The sequence below is a fragment of the Copidosoma floridanum genome, unplaced genomic scaffold, assembly GCF_036245765.1.
Source record: "Copidosoma floridanum isolate Cflo_tuat_1 unplaced genomic scaffold, Cflo_Japanese_pri ptg000032l, whole genome shotgun sequence".
NCBI lineage: Eukaryota > Metazoa > Arthropoda > Insecta > Hymenoptera > Encyrtidae > Copidosoma > Copidosoma floridanum.
In genome coordinates, this window is record NW_028321909.1 from 6,961,256 (window position 1) to 6,986,403 (window position 25,148).

General features: G+C 44.1%; 1 protein-coding gene across 1 annotated transcript in view; it reads right to left on the reverse strand.

The window, feature by feature from the left end:
• Positions 1-286: 286 nt before the first annotated feature.
• Positions 287-25,148, reverse strand: part of SoxN (SRY-box transcription factor soxNeuro) — a 106,419-nt gene continuing 81,557 nt past the window's right edge. The window contains exons 3-4 of the mRNA XM_014362771.2: positions 8,505-8,634; positions 287-697 (exon numbers count right to left, since the gene is read on the reverse strand). Of these exons, the coding sequence (XP_014218257.1) occupies positions 8,583-8,634 (52 nt within the window). The 3' untranslated portion in view covers positions 287-697; positions 8,505-8,582. The remainder of the gene's footprint in view (positions 698-8,504; positions 8,635-25,148) is intronic.

The following is a 25,148-nucleotide window of genomic DNA, read 5'->3' on the forward strand; positions in this document are numbered from 1 at the left end:
TCTTTGATTACTTTAATATGTTTTCAATGAAAAGAAACTCAGATATTTGCAGTTGCTTACGTAAATGAAAAAAATAAAAGGAAATGAATCTTCGTAAGTTATCAAATAAAAAAAATATTGCGAGATTTTTAGCTAGCATAGCTCACACACAATTGAGTACGTATGAGACTTGAAGTTGAAAACTGTGTTGTTTGGTTCTATGCAATAACTTTTTTTGGTGAAATCACTGAAATAAAAAATACAATATCAAGGATATGGATAGAACAGGTTTTGATAATGAAAAAGTTGAATATTTCGAGGTATGGATAAAGAACGTTTATTTTATTTTTTTTTTTGTTTTTTTCGATTTAGCTTTAATAAATTATTAATTACAAGATGTATGGATGGTTAATTACAGATTTTATTTATAATAATTCATTGTATTTACAATTAAAAAGAGATATTATTTTTAATTTAATTTTTTTTTTTTTTTTTCAAGTGCCCTAATAAAGTTTTATCTCTTAACGACGCTTGCTTAGTCAACACTTACATTATAATACATTTCTTAAAGTGAGAACTACATACAAACTTATTAAAACGAGCTTAATTATATTTGTTTCCTTTTTATTCTTTTTTTTATTTATTTTTTTTTTATAAGCGGTTCTGGTGGCTCATGGAACAGTGTCGAGTTTTCTCTTTAGGCCGCAGTTGTCTGGCTCTGTAATCAAATTATAATGATTTCGTTAGTAATTTAAGATAGTATTTATTATTTATGTATATTTACGGATTAAAACTATTTTTTTTTTTCACCAAATACATAAAAGTACATAAATTTATTTGTAAAAAATACTGTACGCTTTTACATGTGAGGCATGACTGATACATTCGAATACCTAAACCAAAATTTTCGTTACAGTAAAAAATATATTGATTGTCACTTACAAGTTTTACAATTTATACATTTTTTAAACTATTTTATCATCATTTTTTTTTTTTTTTTTTTTTTTTTGTTACGTCAAAACAAATTATTTTAGCGTGAAGTCAAAGTTACGTACCAAATTCGAGATTAAGCTTGATTAATTTTTAAATTTTTACATAGACGATTTCTGACTTTTTGCTGTGGCAAATATACTTATTAAGCACTCCTATGGAGCAGGCATGTCTAAAAAAATCACGAATAGAAAAAAAGCGTGCAAAAAGCAGAAAAGTGTGCAGGTCGAAGTGCATGAAGTATAAAAGTAACATGCAGTAATCCAACGATTAGGTCGTTACGTTGCAGCATAACGCGTACATATACAAAAAGCACCTCCCCGAGGGAGAGCGAGTGCTCACGCGTCTTCCGATGCCTGTGTTCTTGCGCGTCAATCCGTGCAGTAACAACAATTACACCCGTCCCCTGGGTAACGCAAAGGTGAAAAAAGCCATCTCCCCATCCGAGTAATTATCAGCCAACTTAATCTCGGAAAAATCAGAGCAGATTGAGAGCGAGTCTCTTGAGATTTCAAAAGGCTCTTTTTGGTGAGATGGTGCGTGACGCGAACGCCTTTTTATAATGTACGTTTTGCGCATCGCATGGAATTAATTATTATTGGCTCAGTGGGTAATTAAAGATTTCTTTTGTTCGAGCTAATGCGTTTCCCTTCTTTTCATACATTGTATCCACGAGACTTTTTCACTTCAACAGTCAGTCCCTTAAGGCCATGCACCTACGATTATAATAAAAATAATGAGCGATTATAATGAGTAGCGTACCTATATACTTTCTGATAAGCTCTCATGGGCCTACTGTACGTACTGGTTGCTATTGATACCTTTTAAAAGTTTTTTAAAATAATGTTTATTCTTTTTTTTCTGTGTGAATTATTAAAACAATAGTTAAGAAATATCAAAAGGCTTGAGATACCTATGGGTAATGGTTTCCTAATTTTTTCACAACCTATATTCATAGTAAAGACTAGAAAAAAAAAAAAAAAAAAATGATAATGATAGTAATTGTGATAATAATTACACAGTAATTGTTTCCGTTGTTGTAATACAGTCTAGGTAGTAAGGAGAGAGAGAGATAGAGAGCGCATCGGGTCCAATCAGCTGGTTCCGATCCCTCCGTCAACTCTTATCACTTGTTCTCTCTCTCTCCCTCCCTCCCTTCCCGTTTATTCAACGCGTGGTGGGATTTTTCACTTCGAAATGCGCAACTCGGTAACAGCAGATGATTAACGCGGCGCTGATTGGCCTTTTTCTTCTCGTAGAAATGACAGGAGGGGTGGGGGAGCAAAGGCGCATTTTGGTAAGGGTCAACGGTGGCTCTCGGTATGGTATAGTTATTGATCTCGTCGCGTTAGCTTCGTGATTGGTTAGCTCGTACGTTATCCCGCACCCAAGGACATCTTCTCTAGCTTTCTTGATTTTTCATCTTTTCTCGTGGCCGAGCTTCTGCAGCCACGAATTTTACGTTTTCCATCGCCTTGATCTCGACGCCGATAGAGCGTCGCATCCTAGTGACTACGGTGTCCGCCCGCCTGCTCTCGCTGGCCGAGATCACCCGGACTTACAGCCGCACGCGCTGACCTCAGGATCATCAGCATCCCGAGACGTCTTCTCTACACACACTCACTCACATTCACACATAATCGCGTTCCCCTTTTTTTTTTATCATTGCCTCGTTAGTGTAATATTTCCTTTGAGTGTCAATATCTTCCTTGTTCGTGGTCGCTGTTTGTTATAATTCAATAAAACGGGTTTTTTTATGCCATACACGACTTTTTCCCTTAAATGAGTGTTTTCTTGTGTTGATCCCCCGTTACCCAGTATTTCCCTCAAAAAATTCAATTACTTGATTTCTCTCACGTGGAGAGCATTCAAGACAGGTCGCCGCCGACCGCTTAAACAGTAATTTTCATAAAAATCTTATCTCGAAGCATTTTTGATTAAGAACTAATTCACTACTGTGCAGGACAATCTAATTGAAGAAGATCATGAGCTCATTGAAAATCGCACTGCCGCGAAAAAATTACTCCGCACAAAACAATTAAAATTTTTCATCATCGAAATGCTTAAACCTCGTTAAGTACGTAGAATTGTTATGATACGTGCTAAATTGAAAAACAAAAGGATCCCATTAAAAGCTATACCAATTGGAATCGAGGAATGTCCTCCTTTCTCGCAAAAGTAAACCCCTTACTTCCACTAACAATGCCACGTTACGTCGATCCAAAATCCAGTGTCCGCACAGAGACAAAGTAACATCCTTAATTCTTTCCGCGTTCCTCGACAAATCCGCTTTTCAAACGTCCTGCCCGCCATTCGTCCCGTTTTACAAAAGCACCCGACAAATGAATTTTTATTACCGTCAGAGGCCATTCGTGCTTATCGAGCCATCGCCGCCGGTCGAGAAGAGGGAGTCGTATATATATACACAGTGTGTACCAGGAAGGGCGCGTAACACCCCCAACCCCCGCGCGTCCGATTGGCACAATAGCCTTCGGCTCCAGGTTATATCTTTCTCTCGAGTCCTGCGGTAATTATTTTCGCGGGAGCGAGAACTCCTGGCTCTGACAGCCCCGACCACGACGGCGACTCGCAGAGTTCTACTCGCCGTATATACCTTCTCGCCTCCCTGACGGAGACACGGGGACGACGCGCTCAGAGAGAGCGCCAGTGAGCTGAGTATATACCGCCATGTAATACAAAGATCCGGGTGCCGGCCACTGCCATGGTTACCGATATTCCTACAGGTGTACCATTCCAAGTTTCGTCGGGACACCTACGTCTCTCTGAAAATCAAGTCCCGATTGAAGTTTATCATGTACGTAGGGACATCATTTTTCCACCCCCGAGAAATCGAAGGAATTTTCTTGAAATCCAACAGCTTAGCGCGCGCTATCATTTCTGCCCTCGGTATCGTCTACACTCTCCGATCCACTCGTCGTACTCCATAGATTGTAAAAAGCCTCTCCGGGAGGGACGAAGCGTGTACCGCGTGTCAGCGAGCCAGACGCCCGCGAAAAAGAGAGCACGACGATGTACATACGTAGCAGGGAAGAGACAATGATCCGTGTCTCCGGCAGCGGAGTTTTATCCTATAAATTATACGGAAAGTGACAAGCCGTGGAGCGCGCTTGCATATAATATGTACAACATTGGGGCACTTTCCCTCTCCTCGATGCCCCTCCACCCTTTTTTGTTTGTATGTACGCGCGGGAAAAGCTCATTGTCGTCTTTACGGATACTAGCTTCGATCGCCGGTATGATCGGTACTGGTGCAGGTATCGCGCGTTGAGTAATCGCACCGATGTGTCTCCCTCTCTCGTCGCGCCGTCCTAAATTGACTCGCGTCCCTCGAAACCGTGGCGATGGTAATGAAAACGTTTACGTCTCGAGAAATCCCCAGCCCCGAACGAGCAAATACACCCATCAATTACTCGCATCACGAATGAAAAATAAGTGGGAGTTCCTCCCCTCCCCGCTGGAGCAATCACAATCAACTCTAGCTCGCGTGTAATTAATTCACCCAAATACCGCGGAGAGATCTAAATGATGTGAAGGAAAAAAAAAAAAAAAAAAAAAAGAAAGAGCATGCGCTATTAGTAACTGTCTCCGCGACTTTCAAGGATCTTCTTTTTACTCGGCCCAAGAGAGAGCAGAGCCGACGCAGCTGATTCGGTGCTAATGTAATTTGGCCGGTCCATTAGCCAGGTGAGACGGACCGATTCCTCGAACGAATCCTTTTTGCCTTTTACGCTCCGGAAAAAAAAAAAAAAAAAAAAATAGGAGGAGGAGACGGGCGTCACTTACACGCCGGATTTAGGAGATCGGTAGCCCGCCGATCCTCCCTATCCTTGCACTCGCCTGCGTGGCCCTGTTATTTGGCTCATTATCGGGGATTTCGAGGGCTTCTGCGGCGGAATTGATAATAACTGATGGTCATGTACGCTCGAGAGATCTGCTTCCCGAAATATCATCACCTGACCCGTCTTTGGGCGAAGCCTCGCGATTCACGCTAATCGTAGACATAACATTAACAAGTACAGTCCGCAACAGAGTTACACTCTCCCGAGTCGCATCGCATGGGTGCGTTTGCTGACGAATATTATTTTTCGGTGCGAGGAATGCCGGTAGTTGGGTGTACTACGTATACCGCTTTGAAGGAACAAGCCCCTGATTTTTTTACCCCTCGCGAAGCCGAAGCGTTTAGTTCGGGGAATTTGGCTCAACTATTTACGCCTAACCCAAACAGTTATTTGCATACGTTGATCCTTGTATGCCTACTTTTTAATGGCAGGTGTTGGCTGAACCCAACTTTATTTTCTCTTGAAAACGCGACGGGTTGGTATTATTTTTCGGGCACCACGTGATGATAATACATCCGAACCATACGTAAACACAGACAGCTTTCATATAAATAGGTAATAAATGTGGTGGACGTGGATTGTCAAGCCGCAGACAAAGAGATAACGCTTCAAACAAAGTTATGGAGGCACGGCGTCCTAGCGAGAGAGTATATGTCGATCGAGGCATTCTCGCTCGCACCTATTTTTTTTGAGATAATTATTATTGTTATTATGGTGTAGCCACACGGTGTGCACGCGTAACATATAATATATGAGAGTCGAATAAGTGGATGACGAGGCTCGAAGGGGATTTAAAGGCCTCCGCTCGTATACCTTACCCGCATATGTGCGCGCGTGTTAATTACACGAAAATAACACTCCGGCGATCGGGAGGTGGAAACTTTTCTTTTTTTTTTTTCTTTCTTCCCGATCAAGTGCATCTTTGATTTTTTCCAACGTGTACATATTTATACTGCAGCTCGTAATTAACGTCATTTACTGCAGCTGATGCTCACCTCGTTTAAACGATTTTTTTTTTCTTTTTCTTTTTTTTTTCAATTCATCGGAGCGGATAGCAATACGGGATAATGCATCGATCAAAGTACTATTTTTTTCTGCATTTCATGAAAAAAAAAAAAAAAAAAAAAAAAGTGAAAACCATATTCCATCACCCAAGCATCATACCGTAGTTTGGAAGAAGCGCATCAAATATATATATATATATGGCTCGTTGCAACCCTTGGGCTGTGCGGTAAGTAGCGGGCGTTCGAGCGAATCCAAGAGAAGAAGGCGGCAGGGGGCATAAGCTCGAGAGAGGAGGCAAAGGGAGGGGAAAGGAGGAGCTGAAGAAGACGGGGCGAGAAAGGGCTGGCCGAGAGGAGGATGGAGCTTGGGAAGCGCCGAGTCACGACGCGTAACGAGCTTGCCACGAGGGAGAGGGAGGGGGAGACGGGAGTTTATAGATTGATACGGCCGAGGGATTATTAAAAAGAGAATGAGAGAAAAATCGAGGGAAAGAGAGACGAGGATGATGCCTGTGATGGGTATACGTATCGGGGAAGAGCCGGCGAGGATTTCACGGGAGAGGCTCCGTGGGTTTGTTTTGCAACGCGAGACCGTCGAGGTTGAAATTATGGTGGGATTTAAAAAAAAATCGTACTTTATCTATGTAAATTATTTTTGGTGAGAATCCATGCAACATGATTTATTACAGTATGGGCAAACTAAAACCGTGCACTCGCTGGTAATCCGTACAGGGGCAGCGATGGCCCATCGTCTCACGCAGCCGTGAAATCTCAGCTGATTGCCCTAGCGAATAGAGACCAGCCCTCCTGATGCATCAAAAAACAAAAACTCGACAAAAGTGAGCCAGTGACTTGGTGAGAAAGCTTGTTTTTGCGTACCACCGGATTCGCCATATATCCTTTGAAAAAAAAAAAAAAAAAAAAAAAAAAAGATAAAGAAAGCAAATAAATAAAAGATATCGGCCCCGCCTTTGCGTCGCACCCAGCTTATTACCCGAAATAACCCATTAGTCGTGCGTACACAGCAAAATTGACTCGAGGCGCGTCATCTCTGATGGGTTAATCTTCCCATGTTGAGCGCGGCACGAGGCTATGGGCCGCAAAAACTAGAGTTGCTGTATCGGTTGTTCTGGTATATCTTTTGTTTTGGCGAAAAAAAAAAAAAGGTTAACTAGCAGATTGTTTTTCGTGAATCAGCTGTTATTTATACAAACGAAGCGAGGAAAATTGAGGGTAGTATAGAGGGAGAAGTGCGATCCGATATCTTCTCAACACTTGATTGCCCGAGTCTTTGTTGTTGTTTTTTCCACAAGTACGTAAAATTAACGCATCCTTCTTACTCTCGTATATATTATACGCTGTATACAAAAGTAGTTTCTTTTATCGAACTTATACTCATCACCTTACAATTTTCACAATCATCTATCTACACCTTTTGCGAAACCTGCATGGATTAAAAAATAAAGAGATTCGTGTTTACTCGCAATGGATCTTTCCCCTATGTGTATATTGTTACGGTTCTCATTGTCGACGAACGACACATATATACGATTGTACAGTCGTCAAGGCTCGCAGAAATTAGTGTCCAGTGGATTCGTAAAATTCCTCAGTCCAGAAGAAAACGAAGAACCAGCCCGACTGTAAACTCCGACCAGAAGACGATTACCGAGCCAAGAAAGAAGACGAGTAGAGCACGACATCGAAAATCGAGCGATACACCCCCGTATAGGTATATGTATGTAATGAAAACCCACACATGCACAATCTCTGCACACGTTATATATAGACAAGTAAGGAGAAGGGGGAGGAGGGGAGCAATCACCCGCGATTTCATAGCTTGTCGTGCGCAGTGCGAGATATACAGGGGGGGGGGGAAGGGGAGGGAAGAAAGGATGCGAGAGCACATATTATATTCTCTCGTGAGCCCTCCGTTTCAAGGTTGTGAGTGCGAGCCCAGAATCACCGATCGATCGATATATACAGCTATCCGGAGCTTTCTCTCGCTCACGCGCTCGATGACCGGGCGCATTCCGCCGACAACACTCCCCCTCCTTCCCCCCATCACCCCGTGCTATATGCGCGTTCCTCCTCTCTATGTGGCCGCCCTCTCTCTCGAGAGAGGTTATTATTATCATCCTTCAAGACCTGCCGAAATACCTTGGATTTCGCGTGAAAGTTCATCCCCGTTGGTTTTATTTTGGTACAAGGTATTTTTCTCCCTCTACCTTCGAGTGCAATACGCCTAGGGCCAGTTTAACGCTCGGCGGAAAGGTCGTAACGAATGACCTTTCCTCTGATGGTGTGACAGTAGCATCAGCTCTCGGCTAACAAAACCAGGGCAAAACATTAGATCGGCTTCCTACGCCTCTTCTTCCGCTCCCCGCCGCAATTATAATCCGCAACGAGAAGGACTCGGTGGGATGATCTTTCGATCCCATACGCCCCTCGTCGGGGATATTTTACGGATCTCAAGCGAAGTGGCATTACATTCCACGGGCTGGACAACTACCCAGTTTTGTATAGTGAAAAAAAAAAATGGTGTTGATAGCGCGTGCGTTCGATGAGATGGTTCAGGTGATGAGTGTACACAGCACGCAAGGGACGGGGTTGTACAACGACTGCATGCAACTGAGGAAAAACTAGTGAACAAAAAAAAGGCACTCATAGTTACCGTGACGCTCGAATCGTCCAAGGAGCGCGAAGAACCGGCGTCTTCGATGAAATCCGGATTTTTCATTGTGAACGGCGCTCACGTGGGCCAGGACTCCTGCACGCGCACGTTGCTCGTCGAGTTCCAGTCCCTGGAAGAAAAAACAAACAAAAAAAAAAAACACTTTTTAAACACACCGTGTATATGTACAAGTGACAAACGCTGTTTTTCTTTCTTCCTACTCCTCTGTTACTCCTATTTATGCATGCATCCCCTCAGTCTCCTCAACACCCCTATTGTTATTGTAATGTCCACCCACGCGAGTAAAAGCCTATTCCCCTCCCCCCCCCCGAGTAATGGTATTTTTACGTGCAAGTGTATTCTTCGAGTGCACCGAATGAATTGTTATTCTTAAAAAAAAAAGTTAGTGTAAAATACACGGTATGGATTGAGTCATCCCGTACGGCAAAAAAAAAAAAAAAAAAAAAGTTTCCCAGCCAAAGTCTGATTGGATTTCGGAATGGGAGTCGCAGTTTTTTGTTCTCTCCGTATAAATCGCTGCGGTGCAATAAATAAACGTCAGTCGCAGAAACATAAGCTCGCGGGAGAAAAGAAGAAGAAGAAGAAGAGACGACAGTCGATCATCCTCGGGAGCGCTAACAGCTCGAGAAAGAAGGAGAAGACGACGAGAGAGAGGGTACACAGTGTCCGAATATCATTCGTGATGTAAACGCGATTCCTCGATTTTTCAACATCACTCGACACCGCGAGACTCTCTCTCTCTCTCTCTCTCTTGGTTATTTTCTACTCTTGGCTCTGTTAAGCTCTAAACTCCGCTTTATTAATGAGTGGTAATTAATTACACGCGAGACCTGGGAGTCACGGAATTCGAGCGAGGCGAAGGAATTTCTCGAGGCTAAGGTTTTTTTTTCCATTGATTCGTCCTTACGTACCTGCTCGTATTATACCAATTTAATGATTTTTACGCGCACAACGTCTACATACACCACCTCGTAATGAAAGGTGTTGGTCCTAATCTCGTTCTAATATGCTCCTTTTTTTTTATTGGTTTTCCTCATTTACTGTTCGAGTACTGGACCACAAGGTGACCTACAGTGTAGAGAGACTTAACTAAATGCCCTATGTAGTGCAGGAAAACCTCTTCCTCTAGGAAAAAAAAAAAAAATCTCTATACTAGGTTCAGCTACAAAGCTAGGAAATTAGTTCTTACGTAAGACCGTGACGCTTTAATTAGCCAATTGAGCCGCTCCTTGTGTTTCTCATGGCTAATGTTGATTCACGTGAAACTAAATACATGCACCGCGAATGTATTACATAACAATCGGAAGGGAGTCGATTTTCGAAACAAAATCAATCGAGGTGGTGTAGTGGTATAAATATTCAATTGGGAGTATTACAACGAAAATCAAAGTCAAGAGCCACTCCGAGCAACATCGATGGTAGATAGAGTCGATGGAGAAAAAAATTCGCAACTTCACCCCGCGCCGAAGCTAAGAAGGTGTAAAGCGCGCATGAGACCGCCCAAGCCCCTCGGCCGAACCCCGCGTATAGGCTCCTTGTAATCTCCGGATTAAGAGGCTCCGAAACGGAAAAAAAAAAAAAAAAAAGAAGAAGAGAACGAACACCTTCTCATCCAGATCTTAAAGAGCCGCTCGTACACGGCTTGACGCGCGTGACTCACGAGGGTACGAGAGGACTGATGTTATACGTGGCGGCGCATCGCATAGAGACATCATATAATAAAGTTCCCTCCGACTCGGCCGCCACGCACAATGGGAGCACACGAATTCCTCGCGTCCACGCGACCTCACGCGCGTGATCCACTCGCTGGACCGCGGATGGAGATCCTCCTCTACGAGGCTCTTCCGCTTCTTTGTTGCTGTACGCATCGGGACGTGGGATGGGTATAGAGCTTTGGCACGTGAGATTTTCGTTTGGCTCGTCCCAATCAATTAGACCAAGCTTTTTTCGTTTATTAGCCATTACACACGATGTGCCGATGAAGGAAAGCTCCCGACAAAAGCGCTTTTAAGCTTCTGTAACTTTTGTCGTTCCATATTGAACAAAATCGCTGAGCTGACCGATCAAATAAACCCAACAAAAAGGTCTTACCTAAGGGTAAATTGATCAAACGCAGACAGCGATGGTGTATCTTCTTTTTATTGAACCATCATTCACGCCCAAGGCAGAAAACAATAGTTACACACTTTGCCTGATGGGCCTCGTAAACAAAAGTTTCCACGGTACAGGAAGAGCAAGAGTTTAAGAGCTATAACATTTCTGCACGCATACATATACAGGCAAAGGAAAAGCGAAGTATATCGAGAGCAAAAGCTCGGACGCAGCACGCGCGTAGTCAGACAGAGAGAGGGTGGGGGGGGGGGAGTAGTCATAGACGTCGAAGGAGTATAGAAAGTAGCAAACCGAAGGCGGGAATGAGGGAGGACAAGGGTGAAAGTCTCATCGAAGACTGCCGAGAGGGCAGGGTATATATAGGGGCGTCGCGACGTTATTACACAGTTCATTAGGAAAGCTCGCCCGAGGCTGCTGGTGCAGCGTAGTCGCGCCAGAAAACAGCGGCGAAGAGGCAGGCAGAGTTGCATCAGAGGCGGATATGCGCTTTTTTCTCGCTCTTATACCTATATATATACGATACGCTCCTCTCTCTCTCTCTCTCTCTTTCCATCTGTCTCGCTCTTTCATTAGTTCTCATTTTTTTTTTTTACCTTCTGTTTTACCATCCCTTATAACCTACCTCCTCATCGTGATGCTGCCGAGCCATTTCTCTCTCCCTCTCGCATGCTTTCTCTCTCTATAATTATACTCTCAGCAATAACCCTGCCAGTTTCGTTTCGCGTTTTTTCCCCTAAAAATCAAAGGGAACTACAAGAGAATAACGACTGATGAACTTTAATTTATTTATTTGTTTCTTCGATCCCACGTATACGCAAGTACCGTCGTAAACTTATAATTTTTACCATTTATAATACGCGTGGAATGATCTGTGCTATATCACCAGCACAGGATTTTTACTTGACCATAATCATCATACGCTGTGATTGGCGATTTAGGTATACTTTGTGTTGAGAAAACAAAAAGTACTTGGTAAAAAAATTGATTCTCCCGTCTTGTTTTCCCTCCCTCGACCTCGTCAGCCATACATTATAGTCCACACATAAGCTCGCGATTGGCAGTTGGCTGTGCATTTCTGGTAAGTTATGTAATCAACGCTCCATATCTCGCGTATACATCTGCATGTGTAAGAGAGAGACGAAGAAGTTCACTGCAGCGACAATTAAAATTCATCTTAAGAAGAATGGCACAGCGCTCTTATGTCTGGTATATATATGTACATGTACATACAGAGCAAGAGGAAAAGGAGGAGGAGGATGATAAAGCCCCTCGTCTGCGCATCAGCCAACCAGACCGACCGACCAATCGGAGGCGTCTCCGCTGCTGCTACTACTCCTATATATACTACACTTGGCGTTGACTATATTAAACCCATGTATTGTCCTAGACCGAACTATTTTCTGCATTTATACCTACAAGAGACATAAGTAGTGTGTATTATAGGCCGATAATCCTAATCTATAGTTTCAGACCCAAAATTTTGGTCTTTTTCGAATAAGTATTTATTTATATATATCTCTCTGTACAGGGGATGAAAGAAATTTCTCGGCAGCGGAACCTCTACTCTATACTTGGGATAAAAAAAAAGTTACGTGAGATGATAAAAAAGTAACATAGCTATTGATCTGAGGGAGAAAAGAGCGGAGGGGAAAAAAAAAAAAAAAAAGGACAAGGGAGGCGAGAGGAAAAGATAGCGAAGCCCGTGGAAACTAATGAATCCCGCCGAATGAAAAACGAGCCTGCAAATGAGCGGTTATCCGGTTTTCGCTAATTAGCAAAGACCTACCGCGTGTATATATATATATGTATATTGTAGGTGCTCTTCCTTCCTCGCTGTACGACTGCAGAGGGAGAAAGATACCTACCTACACGTATACATGTACATACAGCCACGTATACTATATTTCTACGCTTATAAATCCGCTCAACTCGTGAATTTCTCGCTCTTCGCGCCTCTTCAACGAGAAATATATATGTAACATATTGTACAAATGTGTATAGTTATAGGCTCTCGCTTCGTCTTTCGAATTCAGGGTGAGGTAAGAGAGGCGAGAGGTGAGGATGAAATGGAGGTTCCAAGTTGCATGTTCCATCTGTACGTGTACGTAAATCTGCCTTCGGGATGACTGCCAAGAGGAGAACGAATTTTTAATTTGCCTCCACTTGCGATTTTAATGCCGTCGAAGTGACGTAAAAACGCCACGATACTCTCTTTACCGTGACTTGTTAGCTGCGCAGGTTGTTCTGTTTATTATAAACTATCCATTGTACAGATACATTATATTTATCGTTGGCCAATCGTATCGACAAAGTGACGAAAAAGATTAAAATACAGCACTTGTTTCTCCCAAATGAATCCAAAATTTGATGGGAGTTAAAACACGTAAAGTTGTGGCAGGACAGCAAAGCTACCTACAAAATTGTAACCTAATGAAATACAAACTTTTTTCAAACAGTCCACAGATGACATTATGCGTAAAAAGCTTCTCGTACGACGAAGCGTAGAAATAAAAATCTCTCAAGAGCAAAGAAGAATCCGCACACGAGTTATTAGGCGAGAAAGGAGCGAAAAAAGCTTCTCAACGTCCTTCGGGGGGAAGTCTGCGAAATTATTACGACCAAGGCTGTGCCCGATGACTACCGGCACTGCTCTAAGAGCACCAACTAGAGTCTGTATATCCCTATATAGGCGAAAAAAAAAAAAAAAAAAAAAAAAAAAAAAAAAAAAAAGCACGCTCAGGGCCAGGGAAACTAGACGCGGAGTGTGCAGCACAGCAGAGAGGAAGTCGGCGGAGCGCGTAACGCGCGGGGTCACGATTACGACGCATATATATACGTATACACCGCTTTTTATGGATTCCGGTTCGACGGACCTTCCGGCGGACGATCTCTCGCTCTCTGGATGGGCCACTGTGTATACTATGTGCACGCTTTGCATTATCGTGCGGGCGGTATCTCTCGCAAACGGAACATTAGCTTTGAAATATACAAGTACATTGTGTCCGGACGCTGATGTCGGAAAAAAAAAAGTACAAGTAGCCCATGGTTGGAGTGATTGGAGCTTTTGAGCTTGCAAATGGAGAAAAAAAGATTCTTTCTTTTTCTGCAAGTGTGTACAACCATAAAGTGATAATCTATATGGTTTTATCGGACTTGGATGGAAATTTTTGTTTATCTTATCGAAAATGTGACTGTTTGACTAGCCACTACATCGTGAAAGATCTGTGTAAGGTCAAATTTTATGATATAAATATGAAACCCACTGCCATACGTGTATTAATTTTGTTTTTATATAAATTGCGTGTCTTGCGAGGCAGATTTTTTCACACAGGTGCGTATATTTTTTCCTAAACCGGATTTTCCCGCAGTTTCAGGTACAAGCGTGACCGCACCCACGCCCTCGCTCGCTTCCCATAAAATACATACGCACAGCTAGATGGACTTCCGCTTCCTGTGAGCGCGTGATTTGCTTGCCACCCCCCCACCCCCCATTTAAGACTTTCTGTCCTCTTCCGTACTCGAACGCTGTAGAAATTGTTTCGCGAAAACTTGGAAAACTGCAACGACCAAATTTTAATAACTTGCCAGTGAAATGACATTGCAAAAGTTTAAAGAGCAAACGGTGCCTTTGTTCAAAACAGCATAAAAATAAATCCCACCGGCAATAAATCAGTAAATCCGCATAGCGTATCGTCCGTTCACCGCGTGTATAACCTACACACTCCGAACTCGAGATCAGCGAGGCGTGGCGCTACTGCACCTATTACACGATCGCGAGGAGGCGCGATTTCCGGTGCACATCGGCGTTTCCGCAAAGTGACCATCGGCCGCAGTCGCTCTAGTTTCACGCGAAACGCGACGTATATGGATATACAGTTTTCACCAGCTGCCATCCCAAGTATGAAGATGTACATGACACACACACACACAATGCCCTCGAACAATGGGACGAGGGAGTAATTTTAGAGAAAGCTGATGCTGTACAATTTTTTCGATTTCGCTTGCGCGTGTTTTCTCGCGATTCTCCCGCACGCGCGTGAGGCCGAAAACAATGGGGGCAATTTTAAAATCGAGAGAGGCCGGTTCGGGTAATTTGTCGGTCGTGCGGTTGGCAACACGTGTTTCTCGGGTACAATGACGTGTAATTGTAAGCAGAGTAAAATATAAAAATACCCGCGCCAGTTGTCAAAATCCAAAGGAACGAGGAAGCTCCCGATAAAATCCTAAAAAATTCGCATTGGACTCTCGCGAGGACTGTACATCGCCGTCTGCATCGAGCACTTGCATCGGCCAGAGAAGCAGCACATCAAATCCTCTAATGGACGTCCGAGTCGCCGGCAATTACAGCCAAGTGGCCGAGGCAAACATCGATCGGGCACTCGAGGGAGCCCTGCACTGGTGCCACATGACGTTATATATACTTACACCCAGCCTCGCAGACACGAGAACCGTAACAAGTGATGTACGTATATATATATATGGGTATATACGACGACGGAGAGGCTCTTTCAAATATTTGCCGTTTCATGCAAACAATTCCCCGGGCATTGTTCCGCGGCGTAACTATGTGTAAATTTAATCTCCGAAGGGCTTGCTTACCATCGAGAGCGTGTACTATATATATGTTATATACACACCCGGCTGTAAACTCCTGCTCCAGCTTCCCCCATTGAGTTGTTGCAGCTCTGCAACAGACGGACGACGGTGTTGCGCAACACGAGGACGGGCGCCCCGGGAACGATTGATACAATTTTCACGAGCCCTTAAAAATGTTTGTTTTTGCCGCCGGACAACGGGGGGGTGGATTTTACTTTTTTCTTTTTTTTTTTTTTTTGTTGGTGTATAGAGAAACTTTGGGTGCACGCGTCAGGGGGAGGGTGTGATTGTTTTTTATAAATATCTTCCAGAGAACAAGCAAACGAGTCGGATTTTTTTTTTTTTTTTTTTTTTTTAGAGGAATTTAGGGTTTTTTGTACACAGGAGTTGTTCGATCTCGTTAGGGATGGATAAAAAAAAAAAAAAAAAATTATGCAACACACACGGAGAAGCTGCGACACGAGCCGGTGAAATAATGCGCGTGCGTGACAAACGTGTACACCGTTATAGCATTTTTACGTAACATCGTTATTCTTTTCAAGACGCACACATAGGTGTATATACAGCGTGTATGTAAAGCGGAACAGGTATTACCATGTGCGGCGTATATTCAAGTTACGTAACTTGGTAGACGCTCTCCGAAACAATTTTTGTATCTCCAATTTTTTTCAAAACGTTCTTCTGTATAAGTAAGATGCAAAACAGTAAGTGCATTATCGAGTGAAAATAATAATAACATTTTGCAATGAAACAACAAAGACGATCGGCTCAAAAAAAAAAAAAAAAAAAAAAATCAGTTGTCAAAATTAACATAAGAGGAATAGAGAGAGGGAGAGTCTCGCGCTGGAATCCGCTGACTCGGCGCGACCTCGCCGGCTCCACCTACACCTTCACTCGTATAGCGACACACATTTTTATCGAGCGACAGACAGTCGGACGGACAGACACAGCGAGGGGGACCGATACAGACCTCTTTCTTTCATTGTATATACGTACATCCAAGTGTGAAAGTACTTTTTTTTTTTTTCTTCTTTTTTTATTGTACTCCCAATTCCTCTGTCGAGATGAAATTAACCACGAGTATCACAAGGGTCAACTTGTCTAGTAGCGCGTGGAAGGATCGTTGTTTCGCAAATTTGGGATTCTGATGGCGCGTCGCTGCACACTGTACGCGCAAGACCGCCAAATTGACAATCAGAGCCGTATACGGTGCTAGTGCCTGGAGGCTTAAAAAACTATTTCGACCCTGCAGTTTAAAGCCCACGGTATAATCCACACCCGTTGCGTGCTCGATTAAGAGCAAAGAAGGGGCTGCGAGAGAGATGTCCAAGCTGGCTCTCTTGTGTGTGTGTGTGTACATCGCGCCAAAGTCCGAAGGCACACGTCGTCGTGTTGGGATATGCGATGATGGTGATGCACTACACGCGTGTAAGCAAGCGCGTGCAGTGCGTGATGTACACTGTTTACCCACGGGCTTAGAACGAATTAACGCCAACAGCGGCGGCGATTCAAGTCTCCTAATACCATCGCCGACGCCGGAGCGTCAGCTTCATCTCTCAAGAGAGACCAAAGCAGACGTGTTTGTTGATGGATGCGACTTTTTTTTCTTTCTTTTTTTTTTTTTTTAATTATATGGTCATGTACACAGAGCTTTTTTTCTAGAGCTGAAGCTACTGTCAATGTACTACTGGTGATGGTGAAATTTTTTGTGTTTTACCTTTGAAGATCACGCGGTCGTGCTTTATTTCATGTGAAAAATGTAGCCATTTGTTTTCCATCATATTTGTAACAATCAATAGCTTGTAATTTTTTCACTTGTATGATAAAATCAGTATTTTTTTCTACGCGAGTAAGCCTAACGAAACAATATGAGTTAGGACGAAATCATAGTTGAAAAGAAAATCGGGTCTCAAAATCATCGGCCCTTCGAAAAATGGCTCGTACAAACGTCATAGCCTCCCCGTCAAAGATACAAGGCCAAGGATCAAACGAAAATAACAGAGTAAGAAAAAAGTGAGAGAAGAGAGAGAAGGCGCGAAAGGAATCTCTCGTCATTTCAGAGGATCCAAAGGGCGAGGGGGCACTCGCAGCGAGAACGCATGGCACGAGAGAGCGAGAGGAACGCGCTAATGGTCCCACTTAACATCTCAAGCATCTCGTGTGTACATGTGTATAAGGTATGGACCGACCGGTCCAGAGACGCTCTCGGTCCATCAGCGAGTTCGTCTTCTCTCGCCTCCTCGAGTACATATGTTATAATGCGGTGTACAGGTAGGCCCCCGCGGGCACACGCGCGGTGCCGTTAATAATCGGCAATATTTATTCCGGATTGGTCACGGCTTGGTTCTTGGAGAGACGGATGAGGAGGCCGGCTCGAAACGACGATGAAAGTGCGTCGAGAGAATCGTATATATGTGAAGGCACGCACGCACGGGTGATCCCTCTCTTTTGGAAGGGGATGACGCACCAATTACGCGTACGATTTATTTTTATGGTGAATAAAATACACGTTGCCGAACGCAAGCTCCAAAAGCTCGATGAAATTAGCGGTTTTAGCACAGAGCAAACGATTAAAACATATATATGGAGTGTAGTACGTATCAGAGGTGTGCCCAAGATTGATGTCCACGCGTTACTCACGAGTGCTCTGCCACGGCGAGAGCAAGACCTGGACGTGGTTTTTCTGCGAGAGCTCGTTTCGTTACGATGAGCGACGAGTCGTCCTTTAGATGCGAAGCTCGTTTCATCCTATCAGCTGCGGATCTGATCAAGGATTTTCCCCCACGCGGTATCTGTTTGAATTTGTTGGCAGCTCAACGGGGACGTTCTCGAGATGACCTCGTATGGAGGTACTGTTTGAAAAGCTGTTGCATGATTTGTTTTTTTTTTTTTTTTTTTTTTTTCTAGCACGAGATATTACGTCGGCCAAAGTGAACTATAAAAGCTAGATGAAAAAAAAAAAAAAAAAAAAGAAGAAAAATCGCAAAAATTGCATTAGATGGTATATGGGCACAGTGACCGGCGTATAACCAACGAAAGCCCGCGCCGCAAGAGGCGACTTAATGTTGCCATTTGTCCAGCGCGCCCCGCTCCGGAGGCGATTCGTCTCATCCCCTTTTGTTGGGGCGACGACGCCCCCACTCCCTTCTTCTCTCTCTCCGGTATAAACGACGTGTCCCAGCCTATACTTTACCCTTTGGGGCTGAGATCAGCTCCTTCTTCCGACTCCCTCCTATACATATATATATACCACTGCGACGAAAATTACCCAGTGAGGAAGGACGCAATCTTAATTCACCCTCGCCTCGCTGGATCTCTTAACTCGGGCTGGGATTTAAATTGCCGAACGTCAGGTCTATACATTATACGCGCGTATAAGTATACGCGTGCGAGTACGACTGTTTTGACAATGGGACACGCGTGAGAGTGTGTACATATTAGGTAGTGGATGTTTCGAGGAGTCCAACAGTTGGGAAAACAACGCCCGGCCACCGATATACGATGACCACTAGTATTACTTATTCACGTATGCCATTGTGTCCAGATGCGGTGAGCATTTTTTGCGCGCATGTTAATTCACAATAAAAACATGCACACATGGGTGTATATCCCATCACTCGGACTATTTTTCTTTGTAATTGCAAGAAAGCACTCGTCGACGAGTCAATTTTCCAAACGTGTCCCACTTTCCGTACACCGTTTAGCCCTATGTGGATAAAAATATGAAACTCACCGCAGGTCATATAAAAGCAATCCACTTTGACAATCCGTGCGTATATATATATATATATATACACCCTCGGTGGCTATCGAGTTCCGGACGAGCCAGCACACCCCTCGATTCGTCCTTTTCCTGGGTCGCGGCCGTCTCTCGAGATATGTGTATTTGTGGGTAAGAACGGGCTAGCCCAACGTCGGCGAAGAATGCCAGCCAATTTATTTTCGGGGCGGCCAGAGCCCCTTTCGCATGTATAGCTCGGAAGAGACCATCGGGAAGGACGATAAGGAGAGTCCCCCGGTACGAGATTTATCAGTGGGTTTGCTGCTCAAGTTTCGACTCGTGCATATACTCCACTTGGATGATTTTTTTTATTATTTCTTAAGCAACGGGATTTTCATTCGGTTTACAAATGTACGTAATGTTGCGCGATAACACAAGAGAGTCTGGAAAATCGTCGGCGAATACGAAGCCTCGAATTTTTCGCACTCGGAGGAACACCCGGAGCGTGTCTGCGCGACGTAAAAAGAGACGACGTTATTCGCGCGCGTCACATTACCAGTGGGAATTTATTACGCCCGATGCCCTGCAGCGGCGCGACAAGTTGCTTGTTGATGAACTTTTTTTTTCCCCCTAAAAAGCGAGGGAGTGTCGGAAAAAAAGCAGAGCTCGGGTTTGCCAAAATTTTCACGAAAAGCCCTCCCATTACGGGGGGACCTGCAAAAGGAGGCGATGCGGACACTGTACGTGCGTATAGTACATGGAGAACGAAAGAGAGGCCGAGAGAGTTTCTGCCACACACGAGCGCAGCCCACATCGTATATACGTGTACGCACACGTGCCCGTGGGTAATTGAAAGGTAAATTATTAACGCGGGAGATTTATGCCTCGCCTCTTTAACCAAAAGGTGATTTACGTTCGTTAAAATCGTAAATCGCGCGGGAATAAGTAAATCTTTTTCCTCCCTCCCTCCCACTTTGGGTGCATACATACATATAATATATATATAGCATTGGACATCCGAGTAAATTCGTTTCGAAGCGCAGCAGCAGCAGCGAAGGATAATTTGTTTAGGCTTCGAAATAAAAACGAGAAATATTTTCATTTTAAACGCTTCGGACGGCCACGCTGTCTCTTTCTCCTCTGTTTGTGGCTATACATATATATACGCACACGCGCGCGCACGGCCTGTTTTCGCATTCAAAGGGCTCGCAAGTAGCCCACGCACAACACAAGCGATTAAGTAAATTATTACGCGGACGCGCGGTGTTCCACCATCTGTATGTATAAGTAAGTTTTTATCGGTAGTTTCTCAGCGTCAGGTAGGTAGATATATATACCGATCACGCGCACCAGTAAATCACATTTCACGTGCACCCACCAACCACGTACCGATACATCTCATTGTTTAAACGTATTAATAATAGGAGCACTGCCCAACTATACATAGAAAAAAAAAAAAAAAAAAAAAAAAATTCCCAATGTACCTCCCGTTCCCATGAAAGGGCTTAAGCCAAGCGATTACCTGCAGGGGCACATCGACAACCTCGTAATAATCAAGATTTATTCGCCGTCGTCGTCGGCGATGCGCGGCAAAAATCTCCTAATCACGGCGATTAATATTCTTTACACTCTGCGCGTCTCTATGGAACTGCCCCCCCCCCTCCCGCGACTCCTTTCCGCGCAATATTTCTTCGCCTTTCCATCAATCTCCTCGCCTCCATCCTCCTCTACCCTTCCTCGGAGCAGCATAATTTTCCCATAACCCCTTTTTCACGCCGGACATTTAATTACTCGGCGAATGAAATTCGCGCGCCACAGAAGAGAAAGCATGTACCGTGTGGACGGAAGGAAAGAAAGGGGAGTAAGAAAAAAAAAAGAAAAAAGAAAAGTTGGAAAGAGAGAGAGAGAGAGTCGTCGAGTGTGGGCGGATGGGAAGAAAAAAAAAAAAAAAAGAAAGGAATATTAGCGCTCCTCCCGTGAGGGGGGAGAAGTCGTTTCTCGCGCGGTAACTCGGAGAGAGAGAGAGCAGGCGATAAACCCGCAAAGTTACGATTTCTCGGTATGGTCGGCAAAATACACGCGCTGTACAATATAAAACCCGTGGCGTTAATTTTTCACGGAGCGACGCGCCGGAGTGAAGCGAGGAACAAGTTGTCGCTCGGCTCTCGATTTTCGCGCCATTGGCTAACTGCGGAGCTATTGTTTCGGGGGGGATATAATCGATCGGGGAACAAAACTCGAGCCGCGTCCGGTTTATGAGGAAGCTTGCAGCTGTTTAACGCTAAAGCAAACAGGTTATCGGGAAAAACAACGGCATTTCGCTGTCGCGGACACATTGCATATTGTATTGCCGATCTCTCGTTACCTTGTACCGCTGCTCTACGGTACCATTACCTGTACGTATAGGTACTCGGGGGGGATCCTCGGAACTCAACGTTTCGCGAATTCGGCCGGCTATGTCATTCCTCCTTTCGTTTTAGAAACGATTGTCCGGGCCCGCTCGCTTGGAGCCCAACTTTGGGAGAACCTCGAGATTGAATACAAATCGAAAATTATTTTTCGGACGTCGCTGATGCTTTACTTACGACGTTGGGCCGAGGTTGGCGCGGACTCTCATTTTTACGAGCTGAAATCGATACACGGTTATTGTTGATTGCGATGCCTATATCATTCGGGCGATCGTGCACTTGATTGATGCATAAGTACATTGAATGACAATTGGGAGTAACGGTGAAAACATTTCAATTTTTTAAATCGACAATTTAGACAAGTGCGTAAAAAAGTAATAAAATATTTGCTTGCAGTACTCCACAAAAGAACTTAAATTTCACTTTATTGTCTATGGTAAACCTCTAATTAAAATTGAAAAGTAAAATGTTGTCACTTGTTAAAACTCAAGAAGTGAGTGTGTAGAGGTGGTGCCTTGTTTCCCACGGTCAAATTATCGTGGCGGTACGTATACGAAAGAAGAGAGAAAAAAAAAAAAAATTACAGTCCTTGTCATCGAGCGCTTGTAAACGAGTGCTCGCGTTACAACAAACATCTCTCGGTGTCGCGTGGCTGTCCGAAAGCACGAGACACACACATGCTCGTAAGAGTAAAATGTATAGCGTACGCACGAGTTGGCATTCTGAAAAATCGAGAATCAGAAGCACCGACTCTCTTTACTTGCCGAGAAGAGGGCAAGTGCATGCACGGTCCGAGGATTGTGTGTCAGGCGTTGCTTACTAAACACGATTGCACGATGCATTTTTTTACATACACGAGTGACTCAACAAAAAACTACTCTCCCTCTGGATGATGGGACCATATACCTCATACCGATTGGACATTCATCCCGAAAGTATAAACTCATGATTAGTCAAGAAAACATGACCAAACAATTTACAGACATTTCCCCGCACGGAGTCAATTTGTTTGTTTTTTTTTTTTTTTTTTTTTTTTTTCGTGCAATCGCTCTTATACGCTGAGTACAACGAAACACTGCTACTCTGTCTTTTATCAACGTGGGACGCGTGAAATACAAGTGCAGCTGGGAGATTAATTTTATTTTTCCACCCCGTTTATCTATCTTCAAGATGCTGTAAATAAGTAAATCGAGTACCTTCGAGCAAAGAAAATTATAACTATATGAACCTATATATCTATAACCTATATGAAACAACGCTGGTATCACTCGGTGGGACTCACCCGATATGTATATAACAAGGACCTATCGCCAGGCCAGTCCGACGCAACAAAAGTTAACTACCCTCTGTATACTCCATCGCCGGCGCAGTTATCTGTCGGACCTATACATATGCATAACCATATATATATACAGAGAGCAGTGATATTGTAGCGGAGAGAGATAAATCGGCAAACGGGCGCACCGCGGAGTTTACGTTTGTTTCGCGTAGATACGCCAACTTTGCGAGCTCGGCGTCTATATCGCGGGCGCCGTGCCGCGGAAAAATTTCCACAGATACAGATGCTCTAGTTTATGGATGACGGGACTGTTTTCCAATATCAGGACGCGTTCGAGCGGTGCCGCTGTTTTACAGATCTGACAAATCAATGCTTAAATAGCCCCGTCCTGAGCGATAAATCGCTATTTATACGTATGATCGACAAAGTGTGTAACAAGACTTGACGAAGCCCACCGGCCAACGAGCGGGAATCAATTAAAACACGAGCCTCCGACCGCGTTATTTACGGGCAGTACTTTTGAACTTGCTTTCTGTAGAAAAAGATCCAAAAGTGCCGGTCTAAATTTCGTTTTGACTTTTATCTCATCAGCAGCTCGGCCGAGTGCCATATATATACATCCCAAGTATACGCATTATACCACGCCCACCGGCTCCCGCATAAAAAAAAAAAAAAAAAAAAACTGCTGGATCTTTGCGGTGTGCATACACATACAAGGACGTGAAACAAAATCGGAGATCGAGACGTCCGTGGTGTGTACGTGTGTTCACATCATTACTTTGTTTCCACGTCTTCGGGGGTGTGAAAATCGAGTTGTGGGTTTGGTAAACTTTACTCAAAAATAATTATTTTCATCGTCGATCGATAATCTTCAATTCTTTCTAATTATATAGGATTAAGAAAACATCCGTGGGAGTAGCGAGGTGAGGGGGCAACGTTCGGGGAATCGAGTTTCCGAGAGATAGTGCAGGAGGAGGAGGAGTCATTATCTCCGGGCGGGCATATTTTATAAGCGGTAACAACAACAACAACAACAACAACAACAAGAACAACAACAACAGTAAATAACTCTTGAAAAAACAATTGTAAATAACTCATGTGCGGCTGTGTACCACCGAAACGTGAATCATCACTATCCAACGACTGCCAAAGCCCTTCAAATCGAAAACCCCGTGTGCAAACCTGTACGTAGCATAAAGTAATCGGCTTAGTTTACCCCGAGCACGCCCCCCCCCCCCTAAGTATAGCGTATACGGTGTGGTGTATATCATCGGAAAGTATATATATATGTATGTATACGCTATTAAAAGTACTTATTTACCCGAAGATCATGATCGCACGAGTTGAGAGCACCGTTAGTGCATATACATATATATGTATGCGGCGCCACGCAAAACTCATAATACACGTGTATATGTATATATGGCATCGAGTCAACGTCTCCTGCACCCTAAATCAACCGATGCAAATATACGCCTCTTTATTGTATGTGTACACGTATAAGTACGGGCATCGTGTGCGAGGTCGTTTGTCACAGGATTCGGGAGACGTGACTTCGATACCTTGGCTGCGGATGTGACGGCGAAGCTTCGTGAGAAGAAGGAGGAGACACACCTCGAGGATACGAGCGCGGGGGCAATTAGCCAGGGGAGGGACCTCCCGTAAGGTTGCCTTGTACCTGTCGTCGTCGACCTGAAGGTCGTAAAAAGCGCCGGAACGACGGCTCTTCCTACGTACCCCATCACCCTCCCGAGGGCTAGTGGACACTTTTATGGTGCGACGGCGTTGGGAGGGTGTATATGTATAGAAGGTTTTCCGGCGCCGCGTCACTGCTGGGTGACGGCGTTTCTACTTCCGTTTTTTTTTTTTTTTTTTTTTTTTTTTTTTTCCGGAACGACGCTAATGGCCGGTGCGTTGTTTTTCTCGGTAGAATGGATCATTCGTGCCAAACGGGGAGTAGGCAGAGAGTTGTTTGGGCGGCTCGCCGGGAAAGGGCCTGTTGCGCAAGGATATGCGACCGATCGAAGCCATGCTGCGACGGGGCCTGCTTTGCGTTCGAAGGTAATGGCGCAGGTTCGGCTTTGTCATTGGGAGTTTCGGGACCAACTGGGGTTTGAAAAATGACGACCGACGAAGCTCCGATATGAAAAAGGCCTTCCCGGGCCTTCCTTCGACGATTACAACAAAGTGCTGCTCTTTTTTTTTGGTGCTTGCATGCAGAAATCTAGGTGGACTAACACATTTTGTTTATTGAACAATATTATTTTAGAGGCAATTTCATTCCTCAAACTATTTCATTTGGAGCTTAGTCAGCATTAAACACGCGAGGAGTGGCGTTTAGTGGTTGACGATTGAGAAATGGGGGACCATTTCCAAACAAAATTGAAATTGGACAAAAATCCATGGAGTGGTCACAAGGAACCTATAATGTATCGATGTAACGCCATCCAGACAATTTCTCGACAATTATACCAAATTGAATCGTTTTTCAGGTCGCGGATGTCAAA